This window comes from Oncorhynchus clarkii, chromosome 13 (genome assembly GCF_045791955.1).
Source record: "Oncorhynchus clarkii lewisi isolate Uvic-CL-2024 chromosome 13, UVic_Ocla_1.0, whole genome shotgun sequence".
Lineage (NCBI taxonomy): Eukaryota > Metazoa > Chordata > Actinopteri > Salmoniformes > Salmonidae > Oncorhynchus > Oncorhynchus clarkii.
In genome coordinates, this window is record NC_092159.1 from 10918904 (window position 1) to 10943193 (window position 24290).

The 24290-nt window shown below is 42.3% G+C and overlaps 2 protein-coding genes across 3 annotated transcripts in view; one reads left to right on the forward strand and one right to left on the reverse strand.

Annotated features, from left to right (window-relative positions):
* The window catches only part of LOC139424237 (uncharacterized), a 511968-nt gene that overhangs the window by 350977 nt on the left and 136701 nt on the right, over positions 1–24290 (forward strand).
* On the reverse strand, positions 15241–23955 carry LOC139424375 (zinc finger protein 271-like). Of its 2 annotated transcripts, none has more exons than XM_071176130.1 (4): positions 23716–23955; positions 23063–23239; positions 20759–20918; positions 15241–18447 (listed from the first exon to the last, which is right to left on the reverse strand). In XM_071176130.1, exons 2-4 carry the CDS (start codon positions 23069–23071, stop codon positions 16583–16585), a joined length of 2034 nt encoding a protein of 677 aa, XP_071032231.1. In that variant the 5' UTR covers positions 23072–23239; positions 23716–23955; the 3' UTR covers positions 15241–16582. The 2 variants fall into 2 exon arrangements, with proteins under 2 accessions (XP_071032231.1, XP_071032230.1); XM_071176129.1 differs by having other exon boundaries at positions 15651–18447; positions 20747–20918.

The following is a 24290-nucleotide window of genomic DNA, read 5'->3' on the forward strand; positions in this document are numbered from 1 at the left end:
CTGATAGACATGACTATACTAGACTTCCTCATGGGTCGGTCCGGGTCAGGACATAATAATATATTAGAACTATAATAGTAATGAGACTGTAACAGTAATACCTTTCTATTGTGCTGTTCATGGAGACCAAAGTTTTTTCAATAAGCAGAAAGAGGAAAAAGCTGAAAATAAAACACAAACAAACATGCGTTCAACACAAACTATTTTGTTCCAGGTAATATGGACCGACACCACTATGAGACGTTTGACAAGTTTGGCAACAACACTTTCCTTCTGCACTTAGACAATGGGAGGGCGTGAGTATCCTGACAATGACATTGATGATCTGTTTTTCTTAATGGTGTGTGCGTGCATGTGTGTGTGTGTCTGACACTGTCTGTGTGCTGACTACAGGTTTAACTAACGTTAGTTGATTGTAACATTGACACGGTCTGTGTGCTGACTACAGGTTTAACTAACGTTAGTTGATTGTAACATTGACACTGTCTGTGTGCTGACTACAGGTTTGGACGTCACTCTACAGATGAACCCTCTATCCTGACACCTCCTAGCAGTGCTGTAGGATAACATATAGCATAATTAAGCCCCTATAATTCTATGTCTGTACCCCCGCAGGAATCTAAGTAGCATAATAACAACATCTGCATAAAAATACATCGCACCCCCGCAGGAATCTAAGTAGCATAATAACAACATCTGCATAAAGAGATATCTGTTTCTGTTAGAGATATCTGTTTCTGTTTCTGATAGAGATATCTGTTTCTGATAGAGATATCTGTTTCTGTTAGAGATATCTGTTTCTGATAGAGATATCTGTTTCTGATAGAGATATCTGTTTCTGTTAGAGATATCTGTTTCTGATAGAGATATCTGTTTCTGATAGAGATATCTGTTTCTGTTTCTGTTAGAGATATCTGTTTCTGATAGAGATATCTGTTTCTGATAGAGATATCTGTTTCTGTTAGAGATATCTGTTTCTGATAGAGATATCTGTTTCTGATAGAGATATCTGTTTCTGTTAGAGATATCTGTTTCTATTAGAGATATCTGTTTCTGATAGAGATATCTGTTTCTGATAGAGATATCTGTTTCTGTTAGAGATATCTGTTTCTGATAGAGATATCTGTTTCTGTTAGAGATATCTGTTTCTGATAGAGATATCTGTTTCTGATAGAGATATCTGTTTTTGCATGGGCTGCGCAATCCACCCATCCACCGGTGTTGGCCATCCTCATCTACAGTGGGAGGTGGCAGAGCCACAGCGGTGTTTAACAGACCAGCAGACATCCAGAAATGTGTATTTCTTTTTTTTATTTCTTATTTTTATTTTTAGAATTTTACCCCTTTTTCTCCCCAATTTCGTGGTATCCAATTGTTGTAGTAGCTACTATCTTGTCTCATCGCTACAACTCCCGTACGGGCTCGGGAGAGACGAAGGTTGAAAGTCATGCGTCCTCCGATACACAACCAACCAAGCCGCTGCTTCTTTTAACACAGCGCACATCCAACCCGGAAGCCAGCCGCACCAATGCGCCGGAGGAAACACCGTGCACCTGGCCACCTTGGCTAGCGTACACTGCGCCCAGCCCGCCACAGGAGTCGCTGGTGCGCGATGAGACAAGGAAACCCCTACCGACCAAGCCCTCCCTAACCCGGGCGACGCTAGGCCAATTGTGCGTCGCCCCACGGACCTCCCGGTCGCGGCCGGTTACGACAGAGCCTGGGCGCGAACCCAGGACTCTGATGGCACAGCTGGCGCTGGGAAATGTGTATTTCTAAAAACATAGATAGCATTCGAACGGTTTGGCGTACAAAGTAATGTGACCACTCTATGGAAAGATAAGACTCAGGAACACGATGGTGTTCTAACAAAGTAATGTGACCACTCTATGGAAAGATAAGACTCAGGAACACGATGGTGTTTTAACAGAGTAATGTGACCACTCTATAGAAAGATAAGACTCAGGAACACGATGGTGTTCTAACAGAGTAATGTGACCACTCTATGGAAAGATAAGACTCAGGAACACGATGGTGTTCTAACAGAGTAATGTGACCACTCTATGGAAAGATAAGACTCAGGAACACGATGGTTGTTCTAACAGAGTAATGTGACCACTCTATGGAAAGATAAGACTCAGGAACATGATGGTGTTCTAACAGAGTAATGTGACCACTCTATGGAAAGATAAGACTCAGGAACACGATGGTTGTTCTAACAGAGTAATGTGACCACTCTATGGAAAGATAAGACTCAGGAACATGATGGAGTTCTAACAGAGTAATGTGACCACTCTATGGAAAGATAAGACTCAGGAACATGATGGTGTTCTAACAAAGTAATGTGACCACTCTATGGAAAGATAAGACTCAGGAACACGATGGTGTTCTAACAGAGTAATGTGACCACTCTATGGAAAGATAAGACTCAGGAACATGATGGTGTTCTAACAGAGTAATGTGACCACTCTATGGAAAGATAAGACTCAGGAACACGATGGTGTTCTAACCAAAGGGGTTAAACATGTGTAAAAAACAATAGAATAATTCAGTATCTTTCTCATAACTCTCAGATAAAGGAGACACTTGAAAACAAACTTCCTTCTGCTGCATTGTTTTTCCGTTTATGAATCTGTTATTCAATGTGTTTCTGTAGGATAGTAATTAAAAAAAATATATATTTACCAAGAGGTCCTAAAATTCTAAATAAAATAACTAAATGACCATCTTAAAACAATTCAGTATGTTATCTTAGTAGAACCCCCATCACTACCCCAGCATCATCATATATTCCTCTTCTGTCTCATAGCTCTCACTCCATCACTCTCTCTCTCTCTAGGATCCGTCGCTCCACACTCCTACATCTGCGTCTCCTCTCCCTGCCCCAGTACCGTCTCAGTGATGTCATGAGGGACTCCCTTTCCCATGATCCTCTATTCTCCGTGGCCCCCCTCCTCTCAGAGCTGCACCTCTCCGCCCTGGACCGTCGCCTAGTGACCGTGCTCCAAACCGTGAGCCGTTGCCAGGAGCGACAACGTAGTCGCCATGGAGAAGGCGATGATGATGTCATCTATGATGATGTCACTGATTATAAGACTTTGGTTAAACACGTGACACCTGCAGGGTAGTGTTGTCACGTCCCCTTGACAACAGCATTTCAACCGTCTGAAGGAAATATGTCATGGCGCATCACCATGGTGATGATGATTTGTGTGTGACATCATTGCATCAGCAAGTCACAAGAGTGACATAATTACATTTAGAGTTCCTGGCATCATTCATTTGGCTCCTAACTGTTAGAGAGGATAGCTGTGTCTGCAGTGTCACAGTAGTTAGGGAATAGGATGCCTTTCCAGATACAGACTATGTGTAGGTTTAGTGTGGTGTATGGATGGATTAATGTTTATGTTTAAATCACTGTGTACATTTATTATAAGGCCTCATTAAATGTTGTCTTAATACATGGAGCGTACTTAGTGAAATCAAGCTCAGTTTTAGCATATACTTTTATTTAAGAGGATAGTTCAACCCTAAATCAAAGTCATTCTAATTGAGTAATGATATTGCATTTTACAAAAGTGTTTTACAAAGAACAAAAAAAAAAAAAGATATTAAATAGAAACATGTGATTGAAGGGCCCGATTCAGACTTGAGATGAGTAGACTCAACATTGTGACTTAAGTCCATGTGAAGTCAAATTATCTCCAGTATGAATAGGGCCTGAAGTGAATAACAGTGTGGTTGTACAGTCTTGTACATTAATTGTTAACAGTAATGAAGCTACAGTAATGATTCCCCAATTTGTTGTGCCGTCACCCACGGCGACCCAAAAGACTATGGGCAATATTTTCCTCTCGCTAAACCTCACGCAAAGAGTTAAAGAAATACTGCTTAATGACAAGTTTGGTATTGTCTTTATACAAAGCAAAGCTCAGTCTCAAGCCATGAGACATGTAGAAATAGGCCAAGATGCTATATTATACTATATTAAACTCTATATTAGACCCTATATTATACTTTATTAAACCCTATAGTAGACACTATAGTATACGATATTAAACCCTATATTATACTATATTAAACTCTATATTAGACCCTATATTATACTTTATTAAACCCTATAGTAGACCCTATATTATACTATATTAAACCCTATAGTAGACCCTATATTATACTATATTAAACCCTATAGGAGACCCTATATAATACTATATTAAACCCTATAGTAGACACTATAGTATACGATATTAAACCCTATAGTATACTATATTAGACCCTATATTATACTATATTAAACCCTATAGTAGACCCTATATTATACTATATTAAACCCTATAGGAGACCCTATATAATACTATATTAAACCCTATAGTAGACACTATAGTATACGATATTAAACCCTATAGTATACTATATTAGACCCTATATTATACTAATTAAACCCTATAGTATACTATATTAAACCCTATATTATACTATATTAAACCCTATAGTAGACCCTATAGTACACTCTATTAAACCCTATAGTAGACCCTATATTATACTATATTAAACCCTATATTATACTATATTAAACCCTATAGTATACTATATTAAACCCTATATTATACTATATTAAAACCTATAGTATACTATATTAAACCCTATATTATACTATATTAAACCCTATAGTAGACTATATTAAACCCTATAGTATACTATATTAAACCCCATAGTATACTATATTAAACCCTATAGTATACTATATTAAACCCCATAGTATACTATATTAAACCCTATAGTATACTATATTAAACCCTATAGTATACTATATTAAACCCTATAGTAGACCCTATAGTATACTATATTAAACCCTATATTATACTATATTAAACCCTATAGTAGACCCTATAGTATACTATATTAAACCCTATATTATACTATATTAAACCCTATATTATACTATATGAAACCCTATAGTAGACCCTATAGTATACTATATTAAACCCTATATTATACTATATTAAACCCTATATTATACTATATTAAACCCTATAGTAGACCCTATATTTAGTCATATAAAGTAAACATGTCTAAAAAGTGTCTTCTGCTGACATTGCAGTTTTTCAAGAATTTTCCTGATGTTTGCAGAGATCATATTTGCGGTAAATGCTGCGGATGTTGGCTTAAATCAACTTTAAAATTCAAGTATAGTATGCTTGTTGACTATGTGCTTTCAATTGAATCCCAAGCAGAGTCATCTTGTGTTCAGCACTTCTTGTTGTGTTCAGGTCTCCTTTCATTCAGGTCAATTTGCTTCCGTGTGTGTTGACAGTGCTATAAACCACAGCGAGGTCCTCCTGTGAGAGAGGTCTGATGAGAAAGGAGGCAACATGTTGTCATCAATCCTCACTTCTAGGATCCCATTTAAAGTAATTGTTTCAAGTTTCAAGTTATATTAGTCGTATGTACAGGATACACATGGTATACACCGTCCAACTAAATGCTTACTGGCAGGTTCCTTCTCTATAATGCAACAACAGTAAGACATAATAACAGATAACAATACAAACATAAAGAAAATGTCTCAGAAAATTAGAACAAAGATTTTAGCATAAGTATAATACAGGAAGAAAAATAAACAAAAGTAAAAAATGAATAAATAAATAAAACCTATAAAAATAACAATAACGAGGCTATACAGGGGTACAGGTTAGTCAAGGTTATTGAGGTAATATGTACATGTACTGTAGGTAGGGGTAAAGTGCAAATGGTCCGGGTAACCATTTGTTTAATTGTTCAACAGTCTTATGGCTTGGGGGTAGAATCTGTTAAGGAGCCTTTTGGTCTTAGACTTGGCGTTCGGTACCGCTTGCCATGCAGTAGCAGAGACAACAGTCAATGACTTGGGTGGCTGGAGTCTTTGACAATGTTTTGGGCCTTCCTCTGACAGCGCCTAGTATAGTCCTGGATGACAGGAAGCTTGGCCCCAGTGATGTACTGGGCCGTACGCACTACCCTCTTTAGCGCCTTACGGTCAGATGCTGAGCAGTTGTCAAGATGCGCTCAATGGTGCAGCTGTAGAACTTTTTGAGGATCTGGGGACCCATGCTAAATCTTGTTAGTCTCCTGAGGGGGAATAGGCATGGTTGTGCCCTCTTCACAACTGTCTTGGTGTGTTTGGACCATGATAGTTTGTTGGTGATGTGGACACCAAGGAACTTGAAGCTTTCGACACACTCAACTACAGCTATGTTCATATGAATGGGGGCGTGTTCGGCCGTCCTTTTCCTGTAGTCTACAATCAGCTCCTTTGTCTCGCTCACATTGAGGGAGAGGTTGTTGTCCTGACCTCCTCCCTATAGGCTGTCTCAGTGTTGTCGGTGATCAGGCCTACCACTGTTGTGTCATCTGCAAACTTAATGATGGTGTTGGAGTCATGCTTGGCCATGCATTCGTGTGTTAACAGGGAGTACACGAGAGGACTAAGCACGCACCCTTGAGGGGTCCAGTGTTGAGGATCAGTGGCAGATGTGTTGTTGCCTACCCTTACCTCCTGGGGGCAGCCCGTTAGTAAGTCCAGGATCCAGTTGCAGAGGGAGGTGTTTTGTCCCAGGGTCTTTAGCTTAGTGATGAGTTTTGTGGACACTATGGTGTTGAACTCTGAGCTGTATTCTCACATAGGAGTACCTTTTGTCCAGGTGGGAAAGGGCAGTGTGCAATTGAGATTGTGTCATCTGTGGATCTGTTGGAGGGGGGTATGCAAATTGGAGTGGGTCTAGGGTTTTTGGGATGATGGTGTTGGTGTGAGCCATGACCAGCCTTTAAAAGCACTTCATGGCTACAGAGGTGAGTGCTACAGACAGGTTACCTTGGCGTTCTTGGGCACAGGGACTATGGTGGTCTGCTTGAAACATGTAGGTATTACAGAGAGGTTGAAAATGTCAGTGAAGACACTTGCCAGTTGGTCCGCGCATGCTGTGAGTACACATCCTGGTACTCCGTCTGGCCCCGCGGTCTTGTGAATGTTGACCTGTTTAAAGGTCTTGCTCACATCTGCTACAGAGAGCGTGATCACACAGTTGTCCAGAACAGCTGGTGCGCTCATGCAAGCTTCAGTGTTGCTTGCCTCGAAACGAGGATAAAAGGCATTTAGCCTGCCTGGGCAGTTCGTGCCTGTGTTGCCCTTTGTAGTCTAATAGTTTGCAAGCCCTTCCACATCCAATGATCGTCAGAGCCGCTTTGCCTGTTTGATGGTTCAAAGGCATAGAGGGATTTCTTATAAGCGTCTGGATTGGTTTCCTGCTCCTTGATAGTGGCAGCTCTAGCCTTTAGCTCAGTGCGGATGTTGCCTGTAATGCATGGATTCTGGTTGGGATATGTACATACAGTCACTGTGGGGATGACGTCATCGATGCACTTATTGATGAAGCCAGTGGCTGAGGTGGTATACTCCTCAATGCCATCGGATGAATCTGGGAACATATTCCAGTCTGTGCTATTAAAACAGTCCTGTAGCTTAGCATCCATGTTATCTGACCACCTCCGTATTGAGCGACTCACTGGTACTTCCTGCTTTTGTTTTTGCTTGTAAGCAAATCATCATCAAATCAAATGTATTTATAAAGCCCTTCTTACATCAGCTGATGTCACAAAATGCTGTACAGTAACCCAGCCTAAAACCCCAAACAGCAAGCAATGCAGATGTAGATGCACGGTGGCTAGGAAAAACTCCCTAGAAAGGTCAGAACCTAGGAAGAAACCTAGAGAGGAACCAGGCTATGAGGGGTGGCTGGGTGGAGATTATAACAGAACATGGCCAAGATGTTCAAATGTTCATAGATGACCACAGCAGGTTCAAATAATAATTATCACAGTGCAGAAACGAGGAGGATCGAATTGAGTGGCCTTATACAGCTCACTGACTGGACTTATACAGCTCACTGAGTGGCCTTATACAGCTCACTGAGTGGCCTTATACATCTTGTAACAAGACTGCCCAAATGTGCCCAATTGGTTTATTCATACATTCTCAAGTTCATAACTGTGCACTCTCCTCAAACAATAGCATGGTATTATTTCACTGTAATAGTTACTGTAAACTGGACAGTGCAGTTAGATTAAGAAGAATTTAAGTCTCATGCAATATAGTCCTGCATTGAACACCACATATAGGCTACTGTAGGCTATATAATAGAAATTAAAAGCTATTTCCATGTGATAATGTTACAGGATTTGCTCCATTGGTTTTGTTGGCAGGCCTACTTTATGCTCCAATAACCACAATAGCCGGCTAGTTGGCTATATGTGGTGTTCAATGCAGGCCTACTTTATGCTCCAATAACCACAATAGCCGGCTAGTTGGCTATATGTGGTGTTCAATGCAGGCCTACATTATGCTCCAATAACCACAATAGCCGGCTAGTTGGCTACATGTGGTGTTCAATGCAGGCCTACATTACATGAGACTTTTAAATGTGTTTTTACCTCATGAAAGGCTTGACATTAATTAATTCATATTTTACTTGGTCTGTACCTGTAAGGGTAAAGCCTCAGTGTTCACTGTAAATGTGTGCTGGAAGTTGCACACAATTCTCACAATGTTCAAGTTTCCACTCACAAGACGTCAAATTTGCTCAGTGCCCCAAAACATTAGAGGGAACATGGGTCAGGACACAAGTAGCTGATACAGAACTATACTTCCTTTTTAAGACCGTCTACACCGAGTATACAAAACATTAGGAACACCTGCTCAGGTGACCAGGGGAAGCTATGATCCCTTAATGATGTCACTTGTTAAATCCACTTTAATCAGTGTAGATGAAGGGGACTAGACGGGTTAAAGAAGGATTGTTTAAGCCTTGAGACAATTGAGACATGGACTGTGTACATGTGCCATTCAGAGGGGCTGAATGGGCAAGACAAAATATTCATTAAGTGCCTTTGAACGGGGTATGGTAGTAGGTGCCAGGCGCACTGGTTTGCGTCAAGAACGGCAACGCTGCTGGGCTTTTCACTCTCAACAGTTTATCTTGTGTATCAATACTAGTCCACCACCCAAAGGACATCCAGCCAACTGTGGGAAGTATTAGAGTCAACATAGGCCAGCATCCCTGTGGAAGGCTTCCGACACCTTGTAGAGTCCATGCGCCGATGAATTGAGGTTGTTCTGAGCGTAAATGGGGGGGGGGGGGGTGCAACTCAATATTAGGAAGGTGTTCATTCTGCAGAACAAATCACCCAGAAAAAGTTGAATGGTAATGTAAAAGGTACTTACAGAGTGAAGAGAGGAGTTTGGTAGGAGACCTTATACTGGCTGTGTGAAACAGAAGAGTGTGAGTTCTGTGGTTGACACCAACCAGATATACTGAGGGTCTAAGATGTTGATGCACAGCTGGCTTCCTGTACCCATGATGCCTTTTCCTGACAACCAACACGCCACTGAAGTGCTTATAAACAACATGTGAGCATCTTTTTGGAGAACATGTACTATACTGGAAGAAAATATCCCCATTAAAGTCCTTTAAAATAAATGCAACAACATAATTGGACCGTACCAATAGGCCTGTGGTTTCTCTGCACTTCTGTAGGTCTCACCAGCTACACTAAAACATGTTGTTTCCAGTGGACTGTACTACAGCGCTCTCTACTGGCATCTCAACAACACAACAGCCATCAATGTTTCTCAAAAACAGTCTATTTTGCAACAGACAGGCACTTCCTGGTTTCTGTGGTGGATGCCTGTGTAGTGAACATCATCCTGCTCGCCTGTGTAGTGAAAATCATCCTGCTCGCCTGTGTAGTGAACATCATCCTGCTCGCCTGTGTAGTGAACATCATCGTGCTCGCCTGTGTATTGAACATCATCCTGTTCACCTGTGTAGTGAACATCATCCTGCTCGCCTGTGTAGTGAACATCATCCTGCTCGCCTGTTTAGTGAACATCATCCTGCTCGCCTGTGTAGTGAACATCATCCTGCTCGCCTGTTTAGTGAACATCATCCTGCTCGCCTGTATAGTGAACATCATCCTGCTCGCCTGTTTAGTGAACATCATCCTGCTCGCCTGTGTCCACTCTCTTTGCTGCAGTAGGGGTCATGGCCTGAGTTCAGGTTAAACGAAGTGAGGAAGAACAGATATCACTAAGGTTCTGTCTAGCAACAGGGATGCATTGGCTGTTCGGTTGTGGAGGAGGAGACTCAGCCAAGGAGAAAGAGTTAAATATCAGTACTTGTGTGAGATTTTTGGGGGGTCTGAATTACAGCTGTATTGACCCTTTGGGAAGAATTAAACTTGGTTAAGCTTCTCTAGTGTCGGTGAGTTATTTACTCTGAAAAATTAGAACATAACAGTAAAATCAAATCAAATCAAATCAAATTTTATTTGTCACATACACATGGTTAGCAGATGTTAATGCGAGTGTAGCGAAATGCTTGTGCTTCTAGTTCCGACAATGCAGTAATAACAAGTAATCTAACTAACAATTCCAAAACTACTGTCTTGTACACAGTGTAAGGGGATAAAGAATATGTACATAAGGATATATGAATGAGTGATGGTACAGAGCAGCATAGGCAAGATACAGTAGATGGTATCGAGTGCAGTATGTACAAATGAGATGAGTATGTAAACAAAGTGGCATAGTATAAAGTGGCTAGTGATACATGTATTACATAAGGATACCGTCGATGATATAGAGTACAGTATATACGTATGCATATGAGATGAATAATGTAGGGTAAGTAACATTTATATAAGGTAGCATTGTTTAAAGTGGCTAGTGATATATTTACATAATTTCCCATCAATTCCCATTATTAAAGTGGCTGGAGTTGAGTCAGTGTCAGTGTGTTGGCAGCAGCCACTCAGTGTTAGTGGTGGCTGTTTAACAGTCTGATGGCCTTGAGATAGAAGCTGTTTTTCAGTCTCTCGGTCCCAGCTTTGATGCACCTGTACTGACCTCGCCTTCTGGATGATAGCGGGGTGAACAGGCAGTGGCTCGGGTGGTTGATGTCCTTGATGATCTTTATGGCCTTCCTGTGACATCGGGTGGTGTAGGTGTCCTGGAGGGCAGGTAGTTTGCCCCCGGTGATGCGTTGTGCAGACCTCACTACCCTCTGGAGAGCCTTACGGTTGAGGGCGGTGCAGTTGCCATACCAGGCGGTGATACAGCCCGCCAGGATGCTCTCGATTGTGCATCTGTAGAAGTTTGTGAGTGCTTTTGGTGACAAGCCGAATTTCTTCAGCCTCCTGAGGTTGAAGAGGCGCTGCTGCGCCTTCTTCACGATGCTGTCTGTGTGGACCAATTCAGTTTGTCTGTGATGTGTATGCCGAGGAACTTAAAACTTGCTACCCTCTCCACTACTGTTCCATCGATGTGGATAGGGGGGTGTTCCCTCTGCTGTTTCCTGAAGTCCACAATCATCTCCTTAGTTTTGTTGACGTTGAGTGTGAGGTTATTTTCCTGACACCACACTCCGAGGGCCCTCACCTCCTCCCTGTAGGCCGTCTCGTCGTTGTTGGTAATCAAGCCTACCACTGTTGTGTCGTCCGCAAACTTGATGATTGAGTTGGAGGCGTGCGTGGCCACGCAGTCGTGGGTGAACAGGGAGTGCAGGAGAGGGCTCAGAACGCACCCTTGTGGGGCCCCAGTGTTGAGGATCAGCGGGGAGGAGATGTTGTTGCCTACCCTCACCACCTGGGGGCGGCCCATCAGGAAGTCCAGTACCCAGTTGCACAGGGCGGGGTCGAGACCCAGGGTCTCGAGCTTGATGACGAGCTTGGAGGGTACTATGGTGTTGAATGCCGAGCTGTAGTCGATGAACAGCATTCTCACATAGGTATTCCTCTTGTCCAGATGGGTTAGGGCAGTGTGCAGTGTGGTTGAGATTGCAGTATATACTGTATTCTATTCCACTGTATTTTAGTCAGTGCCACTACGACATTGCTCGTCCTAATATTTATTTATTATTTAATTCCATTCGTTTACCTTTAGATTTGTGTATTGTTGTGAATTGTTAGATACTACTGCACTGTTGGAGCTGGGAACACAAGCATTTGGCTACACCTGCAATAACATCTGCTACATATGTGTATGTGACCAATACAACAACATTTGATTTGAGATGGGTAGATAATCTGGATGGGTATCTCATATTTTACATCTGCAATGTTTAAGAGTTTGTTTTGTAATATTTAAAATGCCAGATGGTCATGTTATCCTGTTGATACTTTCAGATTGACATGAGGATGTTAGCTTCTTGCTAGCTGAATACCAGGGCTCTCAGAACCACGTTGTGGAGAGATGAGGATCTACTGTTCCATATGGGGTTAGGGTAGCACGTGGACAGCGTGTAAGTATTCATATTGTAATTGATGACAGAATGGATTTGAGTTTTTTGTTGATGGACATCTTGTACTCAGACATTTGAAACGCTAGAAAGTCCATTCTAACTGTGAACATTGTGGTCTTTGTATTTTATTGTATTTCTGTTGTTGAAAGCAGAGCCACTACTCTTTCTGCAGTTCATTTTGTACTTATTGTTTTATGCACTTTACTAACAGATTTGTTTCACTTGATGGTGATTTAGACTGAACTTTACTTTATGGTGACTTCACCTTACATTATCCTATTTTAAATGTAAGCTTTGACAAAATGAACAAACCCAAATGAGTTTTGTGTCCTGTGCTGGGTTTACTTTCGCCAGGCTACACTGATGTTGTCATTCGACAGTCATTGAGTCCATCTCCACACAGACCACTGACAGTCCACACAGTCAACTGACTCCAACAGACTCACCTGTCCAGGAGACTGGAGACATTCAGGTCCTTCTACTGTTTAGGAGTATCTGCCTGCATCCTCACTGCTGACTGGGTCTTTGAGTTGGTGTACCAGATGTAGGTGGAGTTGTCAGAGTACAGGTGGTGCTACAGGTCACTTTGAGTTGGTGTACCAGATGTAGGTGGAGTTGTCAGAGTACAGGTGGTGCTACAGGTCACTTTGAGTTGGTGTACCAGATGTAGGTGGAGGTGTCAGAGTACAGGTGGTGCTACAGGTCAGTGTCAGATTCCTCTGCCCCTTTTTCACTCACTCCCTACATCACAAGGGACTTGCTGTGGGGTCGTACTCTGGTGACCTGGTTCTCATGCTCAGAGCGGTGTATGTGTCACTGTTAGGATCAGGCGGACTCTCTGTTGGAGAGAGAGACACACAGAGTCATGGGTAACTGCATACGTGGACTGTGTCTGGAAGTGGGCGTTCTGAAACAAGTGGGAGGCTCAACATCAGTGGGTGTATTGAATCCTAACCGCTAATTTGGCAGATTGGTTGCAACCAAAGACTGTTTAAAGTAACTGCTGGCTGCTTCCTTGTAGCATTTTAACTAAGCCTAACCCTTTTCCTAACCTGCTAGGTTAGTTATCCTAACCTGACACGTTAATTATCCTAACCTGCCTAACTCAAATCAAATGGTATTTGTCACATCCGCAGAATACACCTTACAGTAAAATGCTTACCAACAATGCAATTCAAGAAAGAGTTAAGAAAATATTTACTAAATAAACTAATGTAAAAAAAGTAACAAGAAAATTAAATAATAATAACGAGGCTATATACAAGGGACACCGGTACTGAGTCAATATGCGGGGGTACAGGTTAGTTGAGGTAATTTGTAAAGTGACTATGCATAGATAATAAACAGCGAGTAGCAGCAGTGTAAAAACAGGAGGGGGGGGGGGTCAATGTAAATAGTCTGGGTGGCCATTTGATTAATTGCTGTAAAACTTTTTGAGGATCTGGGGACCCATGCCAAATCTTTTCAGTGTCGTGAGGGGGAAAAGGTTTTGTCGTGCCCTCTTCACAACTGTCTTGGTGTGTTTGGACCATGATAGTTTGTTGGTGATGTGGACACCAAGGAACTTGAAATTCTCGACCCGCTCCACTTCAGCACTGTCGATGTTAATGGGGGCCTGTTCAGCCCTTCTTTTCCTATAGTCCCCGATCAGCTCCTTCGTCTTTCTCACATTGAGGGAGAGGTTGTTGTCCTGGCACCACACTGCCAGGTCTCTGACCTCCATATAGGCTGTCTCTTCATTGTCGGTGATCAGGCCTACCACTGTTGTATCGTCAGAAAACTTAATGATGATGTTGGAGTCGTGCTTGGCCACACAGTCGTGGGTGAACAGAGTACAGGAGGGGACTAAGCACGCACCCCTGAGGGGCCCCAGTGTTGAGGATCAGCATGGCAGATGTGTTGTTGCCTACCATTACCACATGGGGCGGCCCGTCAGGATGTCCAGGATCCAGTTGCTGAGAGAGGTGCCCAGTCCCAGGGTGATTAGCTTAGTGATGAGCTTTGTGGGCACTATGATGATGAACGCTGAGCTATATAGTCAATGAACGGCCTTCTCACATAGGTGTTCATTTTGTCCAGGTGGAAAAGGGCAGTGTGGAATGCGATTGAGATTGCATCATTTGGGGATCTGTTGGGGCGGTATGCGAATTGGAGTGTGTCTAGGATTTCTGGCATGATGGTGTTGATGTGAGCCATGACTAGCCTTTCAAAGCACTTCATGGCTACCGGCGTGAGTACTACGGGGCGGTAATCATTTAGGCAGGTTACCTTTCTTGGGCACAGGGACTATGCTTGTCTGTTTGAGACATGTAGGTTTTACAGACTCGGTCAGGGAGAGATTGAAAATGTCACTGAAGTCACTTGCCAGTTTGTCCGCACACGCTTTGAGTACACATCTTGCTAATCCGTCTGGCCCAGCAGCTTTGTGAATGTTGACCTGTTTAAAGGTCTTGCTCAAATCGGCTACGGAGAGCGTGATCACACGGTCATCCGGAACAACATGTGCTCTCATGCATGCTTCAGTGTTGCTTGCCTCAAAGCGAGCATAAAAGGCATTTAGCTCGTCTGGTACGCTCGCGTCACAGGGCAGTTCGCGGCTGGGTTTCCCTTTGTAGTCCGTAATAGTTTTCAAGCCCAGCCACATCCGATGAGCATCATAGTAGTACGATTCGATCTTAGTCCTATATTGATGCTTTGCCTGTTTGATGGTTCATCAGAGGGCAGAGGGGGATTTCTAAAAGCTTCCGGGTTAGAGTCTCGCTCCTTGAAAGCGGCAGCTCCACCCTTTTGTTTAGTGCAGATGTTGCCTGTAATCCATGGCTTCTGGATGCAGTTTTTACATAGAGTTGTGGCCAAAAGTTTTGAGAATGACACAAATATTAATTTCCACAAAGTTTGCTGCTTCAGTGTCTTTAGATATTTTTGTCAGATGTTACTATGGAATACTGAAGTATAATTACAAGCAATTCATAAGTGTCAAAGGCTTTTATTGACAGTTACATGAAGTTGATGCAAAGAGTCAATATTTGCAGTGTTTGCCCTTCTTTTTCAGGACCTCTGCAATCCGCCCTGGCATGCTGTCAATTAACTTCTGGGCCACATCCTGACTGATGGCTGCCCATTCTTGCATAATCAATGCTTGGAGTTTGTCAGAATTTGTGGGGTTTTGTTTGTCCACCTGCCTCTTGAGGATTGACCACAAGTTCTCAATGGGATTAAGGTCTGAGGAGTTTCCTGGCCATGGACCCAAAATATCAATGTTTTGTTCCCCGAGCCACTTTGCCTTAAGGCAAGGTACTCCAGGATCATGCTGGAAAAGGCATTGTTCGTCACCAAACTGTTCCCTGGATGGTTGGGAGAAGTTGCTCTCGGAGGATGTGTTGGTACCATTCTTTACTCATGGCTGTGTTCTTAGGCAAAATTATGAGTGAGTCCACTCCCTTGGCTGAGAAGCAACCCCACACATGAATGGTGTGACCATTGTCCTCATGCAGTGCGACATCTCCTTCCCATAAGATAAAGGATTTAATGTGTTTTTGTATTGAATACATGTATAGTGGAAATTACTACCAGGAACTCAGTCAAACTTTAATGAATAATTATTTTTTATCAGCAAGCTGGAGAGATTGCAACAAACATAATGCACCAGAGTACACATCGGTCAGGAGCTCTTTCGGGGCAGTCCCGTTAGTTCTCTTATATACTGCTTACACAGACAAGTTATATTTACATGATTTACATTATTCATCATGAATTCATCATTAACATTTGGTTCCTGCATGTGACTGGCGTCATCTATCTTAACTTATACAACCTCTTCTGGTCATTCTGCCAAAAGGTCTGAGGGTCCTTGACCATCTCCCCCCTCACATATCTACCCAGCATCTACAGGAACCAATGATTGTATAAGACAAGATGAACAATTTCTCTTCAGACAACATTTCCCCCAGATAGATCAGATAATGGATTTAATTATTAATCTTTTGAATACATGAATACACACCTGGTATTGTTGAAATATTATTCTACATAAAAGTTATTTAATGGATAATAGGAATTAATTAAATAAGATACAGCTCTGAACAACCCCACCCCACCAGACACACACGGCACTCCTACTCCGAGACGCTTGACACATATGGATCCAGAGCTGCATATTATCCACATTATCTACACGTTACCATAACTGACTTAAACAGTTAGAGAATGGGAGTTGGATGACTCTTCACAAGATGTTTTCTATTCAACTTTTAGGGATCTGGAACCGGTGCCAGAGAGGAGGGAGATGAAAGAAAACATGTTTGAGCTTTCTGGTGTTTTTTCAATGACCCTGAATAAGCAAAGCTCTTTCCACATAGACAGGAGTAAGGTTTCTCTCCAGTGTGTGTGAGCTGGTGTGTAGTCAGGCTGGAATCTTGAGAAAAACTCTTCTCACACTGATCACAGCTATAAGGTTTCTCTCCTGTGTGTATGCGTTGGTGTTTAGTCAGGTGTTCTGACGTCCTGAAACTCTTCCCACACTGATCACAGCTATAAGGTTTCTCTCCAGTGTGTGTGAGATGGTGTTTGGTCAGGGTGAAATCTCGAGCAAAACTCTTTCCACATTGATCACAGCTATAAGGCTTCTCTCCTGTGTGTATGCGCTGGTGTGTAGTCAGGTGTCCTAAATTCCTGAAGCTCTTCCCACACTGATCACAGTTATAAGGCTTCTCGCCCGTGTGTATGCGCTGGTGTATAGTCAGGTATCCTGAACGATTGAAGCTCTTCCCACACTGATCACAGCTATAAGGCTTCTCTCCTGTGTGTATGCGCTGGTGTGTAATCAGGGCTCCTGAATGATTGAAACTCTTCCCACACTGATCACAGCTATAAGGCTTCTCTCCCGTGTGTATGCGCTGGTGTGCAGTCAGGTTTCCTGAACGATTGAAGCTCTTCCCACACTGATCACAGCTGTAAGGCTTCTCGCCTGTGTGTATGCGCTGGTGTGCAGTTAGGTCTCCTGATTGATTGAAGCTCTTCCCACACTGATCACAGCTGTAAGGCTTCTCTCCTGTGTGTAAGCGTTGGTGTATAGTCAGGTGTCCTGATTGATTGAAGCTCTTCCCACACTGATCACAGCTATAAGGCTTTTCTCCTGTGTGTGTGCGTTGGTGTTCGCTCAGGGTTCCTGAATGATTAAAGCTCTTCCCACACTGATCACAGCTATAAGGCTTCTCTCCTGTGTGTATGCGTTGGTGTGTAGTCAGGTGTCCTGAATGATTGAAGCTTTTCCCACACTGATCACAGCCATAAGGCCTCTCTCCTGTGTGTATACGCTGGTGTGTAATTAGGGATCCTGAAAGAATGAAGCTCTTCCCACACTGATCGCAGCTATAAGGCTTCTCTCCTGTGTGTATGCGCTGGTGTGTAACTAGGGATCCTGAATGATTGAAGCTCTTCCCACACTGATCACAGCTATAAGGCTTCTCTCCTGTGTGTATACGCTGGTGTGTAGTCAGGTGTCCTGAACGATTGAAGCTCTTCCCACACTGAACACAGCCATAAGGCCTCTCTCCTGTGTGTATGCGCTGGTGTGTAGTCAGTTGTCCTGAACGATTGAAGTTCTTCCCACACTGATCACAGCTATAAGGCTTCTGTACTGTGTGTATGTGCTGGTGTGCAGTCAGATCTCCTGACATCCTGAAGCTCTTCCCACAATGATGACAGCTATAAGGCTTCTCTCCTGTGTGTATGCGTTGGTGTGTAGTCAGTGCTCCTGATTGATTGAAGCCCTTCCCACACCAATCACAGCTATAAGGCTTCTCTCCTGTGTGTATGCGTTGGTGTGTAGTCAGGTGTCCTGATTGATTGAAGCTCTTCCCACACTGATCACAGCTATAAGGTCTCTCCCCAGTGTGAATCCGCTGGTGAATTATCAATTCTGTCTGTTTGGCAAAACTCTTCCCACAGTCAGAACAGCAGTGGTGAGGTTTCTTCCCTATACGTCTCTGCTGATGTTTACTGAGATGTTCTGATCTGGAGAGACTCTTCTCTTTCTTGTCAGCATCATGTTGTTGTTGAGGCTCCCCAGATGATAAGCCCCTCCCATTGAGAGAGCAACGGTTAGGGCTGTCCGCTGTGAAACAAAGATATTGAATAGCAGGTTAACTAATGGGACTTTGATAAATACAGAAAATTGCAGCCTTATCTCTTTATCTTGCCCCTTCCTTTCATTGTGTGACAAGCCGTCATATCGGGTTAGTCAACTAGGGACTTTTCCTTGCATGATGTTAGTAATCAATTCAACCTATACTGTGTGAGTATGTATTTCTGTGTGGTAGTTAGTAAATAAATTAGCCAATTTGTGTATCACTGAATTCAGAATGAAACTGATGAGGTAAGACTTAATAATTGACTGATTGAGGTAAGAGATATCTATAGAGTTTAGTCGGGAGATAGTAACTCATGAAATAACTTCTCCCGTGGTGCCCCAAGTTACTACTGAGTTAATTGTTACATTATTAATTTAATCACATAATGATTAAACAGTTAATTGTTTTTATAAAATAGCAGTCAACACATTAATAGTCATGTCACGACAGTGAATTCGTGCAAAATAATGACACGTGCGCTGCTCGTGCTAGCACATGCACAGATTAAATATTCCTCTATGAATCTGATGAAGGCCTTTACATGTCCTAATGAATTCTCAAGATTGCTCAGAAAACCAGGTGTTTTTAAAGGCGTATGCTTACCTCGATTATGACCTTAAGCCAATTAAGATATTTACACGACTATTGCCATACTCGGGCCAACTGCCAGAACTAGTTTAATGTCAAATGATGTGTGCATGTAAACACATGCACTAGTTATTTTGTTGCTTTGACAAAGTCCTTTTGAAGACTATTATCAATGTGATTAGTGACCCTCATTTTAAGGTCAAACCTGTTACATGAACTGAACTCTCGTTTTAATATGGTTTAACTATTCCTTTAAAAAATAAGAAAAAAAAGAAACATTGAACATCTAATAGTCAAATCGCAGAGTAAAAGCAGGTGAGCTGGTTCTACTCTATCAATTTACTGCTGTTTTGTGGTGGGAAACTGAGCAAGTCAACTCCTAAATCCAGACAGACATGCTACCAATGTTTTAACATTCATTTTTTTTGTGAAGATTGCATTCAATTGCCACTCCCTGTTGCACAAAACAACCTTCCATTCCCCATGTCACACGCATTTTTTTGGATCCTTTAAAGCACTATTTTACCCATGTAATCGGCTTGTTTTGTTGTTTTCAGTAGTCCCCTGTTACATGCTGACCAAAGCAAACCAGACACGCGTGTATCTGCGCGCGTCATCACGTGCACGTTGATTTTGTTCACCCACACCAGAAGTGATCAGGACATGCAGGTTGAAATATGAAAACAAAATTAACCAATTATATTAATTTGGGGACAGGTCATAAAGCATTAAACATGTTTGGCAATTTAGCTAGCTAGCCTGCTGCTGCTAGCTAACGTGTCCTGGTATATAAACATTGGGTTGTTATTTACCTGAAATGCAACTGACAATTAATCCACAGATAAAATGGTAAACCGAATTTGTTTCTCGTCATCTCTCATCCTTCCTTGAAGCTTCTTTTTCTTCTTTGAACTTTATATGGCGGTTGGCAACCAAGTTTACAGCATTACTACAACCTACCGGAGTGTGGACCTAAATTCATCTTTCAATCACCCACGTGGGATATGCTCCTAAAAACCAACAAGGAGATGGGAAATGCCGAACTTGCAGGCAGTTGAGTGTCACCAATTGAACCAATTTCTATTTGACGATCGCTGACGCCCGCGAGCAGCGTGGGTGCAATGATTGAACCACATTTATGTGCATGTGACGCGAGCAGTGTGGTCAGCATGTTACTTTATTTGGCACATAGGCACTTGGTATAGTAATATTTTAATTCAATGTTTTGAAATGGGGAAAAAAAGACATGTATTAAGATGTACATGACAGAATGTTAAAATTAGGTGAAAAATATTTTTGGACCAAGGTACACTTAAAAATCGGTGGAATGACCGATATTTTCATCAATATATAATTATTAAATTAATGACTAAAGTTCATAGAGATGGCAGAATTCTGATATGACGTCATTGTTTTAGCACTATCCACTGAGTTCTGAAACAATGGTGCGCAACATTGTGTTGATTGATTGGAACATTGAACAATCTACTTTTTTGTTTTTTCAAATTGCCGACATCTTGAAGCTAAAATTAGGATCATGTTTACTGTGCTAATGACCATACCAACAGTAAAGGACAGCAAAGTAGAATACAGCGAACTCAGCAAAATGAGTAATTTGTGGTAAGTAATGCAGGCCGCCATCTTTATGCACCTCCGCTATTGTTTCAGAAGCAGACTGTAGTCTAATCTACACACCACGGTTCTTACTTAATGAAATCAAATCTCCATCTTCCTTCTCTTCTCCTCTCTCAGTTCCATTCTGCCCCGGTGTTTTCCTGCAGTCAACCAGACCCAGCAGTAAAGCAGTCCCGAGAGACGTTTGACCTGGGGACTCCAGGAGTGTAGAGGGGAACGGAATAGCTTTGTCCTGTTGGACACAAGAAATATTAATCATAGTTAATTATTAAACTAAATATTTGATTAATTTAGTCTACAACTCTGATTGATTTGGGTGTATCCCTAGAATAACTCCTTTTCTTCAAATGTTCAATCGTTCACTACTTCCCACTAATCTAATAGTATTGGGTTGGTGGAGGCATGGGCTAGTCAGTTTCCACCATATTTATTGATTAGGTTGTTACGAGTGTACTGATAAAAGAAGGACACGTGACATGCCAGCAACTTTGAGAAAAAACACTGAATGGCCAGGTTGACACCAGCTACCACAGGCCTTTTCAAAAATGTATCTTCCTAAAATGTCATCTTAAACCTGATCATAACCACACTGCTAACCTTATGCAACTTAAAATCAAAAAATAACATTTTCTACAAAAAGAACAATATCTACGATATACATTTTTGACTTTGACTGTTAACAACTGCCTTCCATTTTTTTTAAAAGAAAGTATTTGTCATTGCCATTACATATTAGAAGGCAATCGCTGGGAATTAATTGGGTTTAGTTACAGGAATGTGGTGTCTCACCCCACAAAAGGGGAGCTACAGAAAAGTTAGGAGAATGAATGTGGACAGAATAAAAGCTTTGGATGGGTGGGTGATAACCGGAAGAGGCAGATGGGATTGTATTGCAGGAACTTTAGCCCCACGGTATCGTGGGGAGTCCACAATGGCTCCTCCCACCTCCAGTAGTTGATTTACACGTGTTGGAGAGAGTAAAGAAAGACAGGGAGGGGGTTGATCCATGACAGTTCTTTAAAAGGCGACTAGAAACTGGAAATCAGTATTTTTTTGCCCATATATACAGATGGATCAAAAGACCCAAGGACAGGTCAGACTGGACCAGCCTTTGTTGAACAGGAAAGTGAGGTGGCTGTCAGGAGACGTATTACAGACCACCTGGCTGTGTACATGGCAGAGCTGATGGCCGTACTGCAGTGGGCAGAAGAAGTCAAACCAGACAGTGTAGTTATATGTTCTGACTCATGTGCTGTGTTTATGAGTCTACAATCATTTAGCTCACATGGGGGGCGGCAGGGTAGCCTAGTGGTTAGAGCGTTGGACTAGTAACCGGAAGGTTGCAAGTTCAAATCCCAGAGCTTACAAGGTACAAATCTGTCGTTCTGCCCCTGAACAGGCCTGTTCCTAGGCCGTCATTGAAAGTAAGAATTTGTTCTTAACTGACTTGCCTAGTTAAATAAAGGTAAAATTATTATTTTTAAATATAAAAAAATAGCAGACAAGGAGCACTACATGAGGGAATTCAAATTCCTGCCCGGGTGAGACAGATGGGTGTCCACATAAGCTTTGCTCGGGTCCCAGCCCATGTGGGGGTGGAAGGGAATGAGGAAGTAGATGTGCTAGTTAAACACGTCCTTAGGAGACAGGAGGTGGAGGAGCCAATGAGCAAGGCAGAGGCTGAGGGAATGATATGGGCAGTGGTGGTGCAGAGATGGCAGGAGCAGTGGAACAGTGACAATAAGGGCAGGCATTCATTGTTTATATTTGAGTCATTTAGCAGAAACTCTTATCTAGAGCGACTTACAGGAGCAATTAGGGTTAAGTTGCTCAAAGGTACATTGACAGATTTTTCACCTAGTCGGCTCAGGTTACTGGCCCAATGCTCTAAACCACTAGGCGACCTGCCACCCCTATTCCAGGTACAGAGTAAAGTAGTGGAACAGTGACGGTAGTAATGGACAGAATAGAGGAGGCTTTCCTTACAAGGGTAAGAGTAGGACACAGCCAGCTGAATAAGTGATTACATGTGATGGGAAATCATTCAACAGGAAGATGTGAATACAGTACAGTAGGTGGCCTAATGCACCATAACGTTGTATGCCAACAGCCGATAAACCCCACAGAAGAAGGTGAACAGTGGAGGTGAACAGGAGGAAGGAGAGATAATTAAGAAATAGACACAGATTCCTAAACATGATAAAGTTGTAGCTTACTTTGCCGAAGGAAAACAAATTCCAACAAGTTTTACCGTCGTTTTTGTCCATCCATTAACACAGTCCACAGGGATGTGGTGGATCACAGATTATGAATACTAGGCCTAGACATTTTATATAGCACATCTGGCCTATACTGTTAAAAGGAAATCAAACTTACCGGATCCATTGTTGAAACTATGCATTTCTTCGCTTGTCTTATTTTATAAGTGTGTTGGCTACAGTAGTGCAGTTACTTTGTTTTAAGTGTTCCGGGAGTCGACATTTCCTTCCGCAGGAAGGGCACTGAGTCCTTAACGAAACACAAAACATGGCGACAATGTATCTTGCTTCGGATCTGAAACCAGTAGTAAACAAAAACATCAATGCCAGTTCAACTTAAAACACATATGACATTCCTGCGCCACAATAATATTGTCGCCGAGGATGGCTTGCTAGTTAGTGTTTGATTCAGATCATCCGTTTTGTCATATAACAGCCTAGCTAGGTAGCGAAATGCTAACTAGACTCGGGAGTTCGTGTGGGACATATGTGCTTCAGGAGACTGTGGGTTTGATATTATTCCACCATGGGCAACAACAACTGGCTACTAGTTCGTTTTCTGACATATGTCCAACTCAGAGCCAGTTTATCCACTGACCATCGCATTTGAAAGAACAACAGGCTGGCTAGTTAGTATTCTGACTCACACTGGCCATGCAGTAGCAAAATACACAGCTATCTCGATTTAAGAGTTCCTAGTAGAGATATTTAAAGAAATTAGAATATAGGAACCCCATTCGTTAATGAATGGAGGAACGTATATCGCCTCACCCAGCAAGACGGTCGACCAATCTTGTTCACGGTGTCATGCTGGGTCACAAGGTTGCCAAACGAATCGTCACTCACAATCCCTTCTCATAGTCAGGGTATGAGTCGAGAAACCTGCATATTTTCCTCCACCGTAGATAATGTCACGATTCCAAATCTATACGATATTACAGAGAACAAGTAAATTATCTCACATACAGGAAAATATTTGTAAAGACGAAATTGTTCTGCTTTTTCTTCTTCAGTTGACTTTATTGGTGTGTGTCAACCAATATTTTTCATTATCGCCCCCAACTGGACTATTGAATAAAGCCATTACACTTTAGGGCCGCCTTGTTTACAGTATGGGTCGCGACCCGGACCTGTTAATGGTGGGTCGCGGCGTGTCAGTGTACATTTATAATTGTTTCATTAACTACTGTTATTGATTTGGCCAAGTGCATCTGTGCTTTCTGCTTAATTAAGCAGCGGTCTCTGCTCAGTTTGGCAGCTGCGCGAGTGAGAGATGCCTGTGTGCTTCCGGGTTTACCGGATCTCTTTTTCTGCAGTTCTCTTGAAGATCACTCCGCGACACACAC

Coding starts and splice junctions, on each gene's coding strand:
- LOC139424375 (XM_071176129.1), bottom strand. Junction 18,448..20,746: donor TTCATTAAGTAAGAACCGTG/GTGTGTAGATTA, acceptor TTTGTTTCACAG/CGGACAGCCCTAACCGTTGC.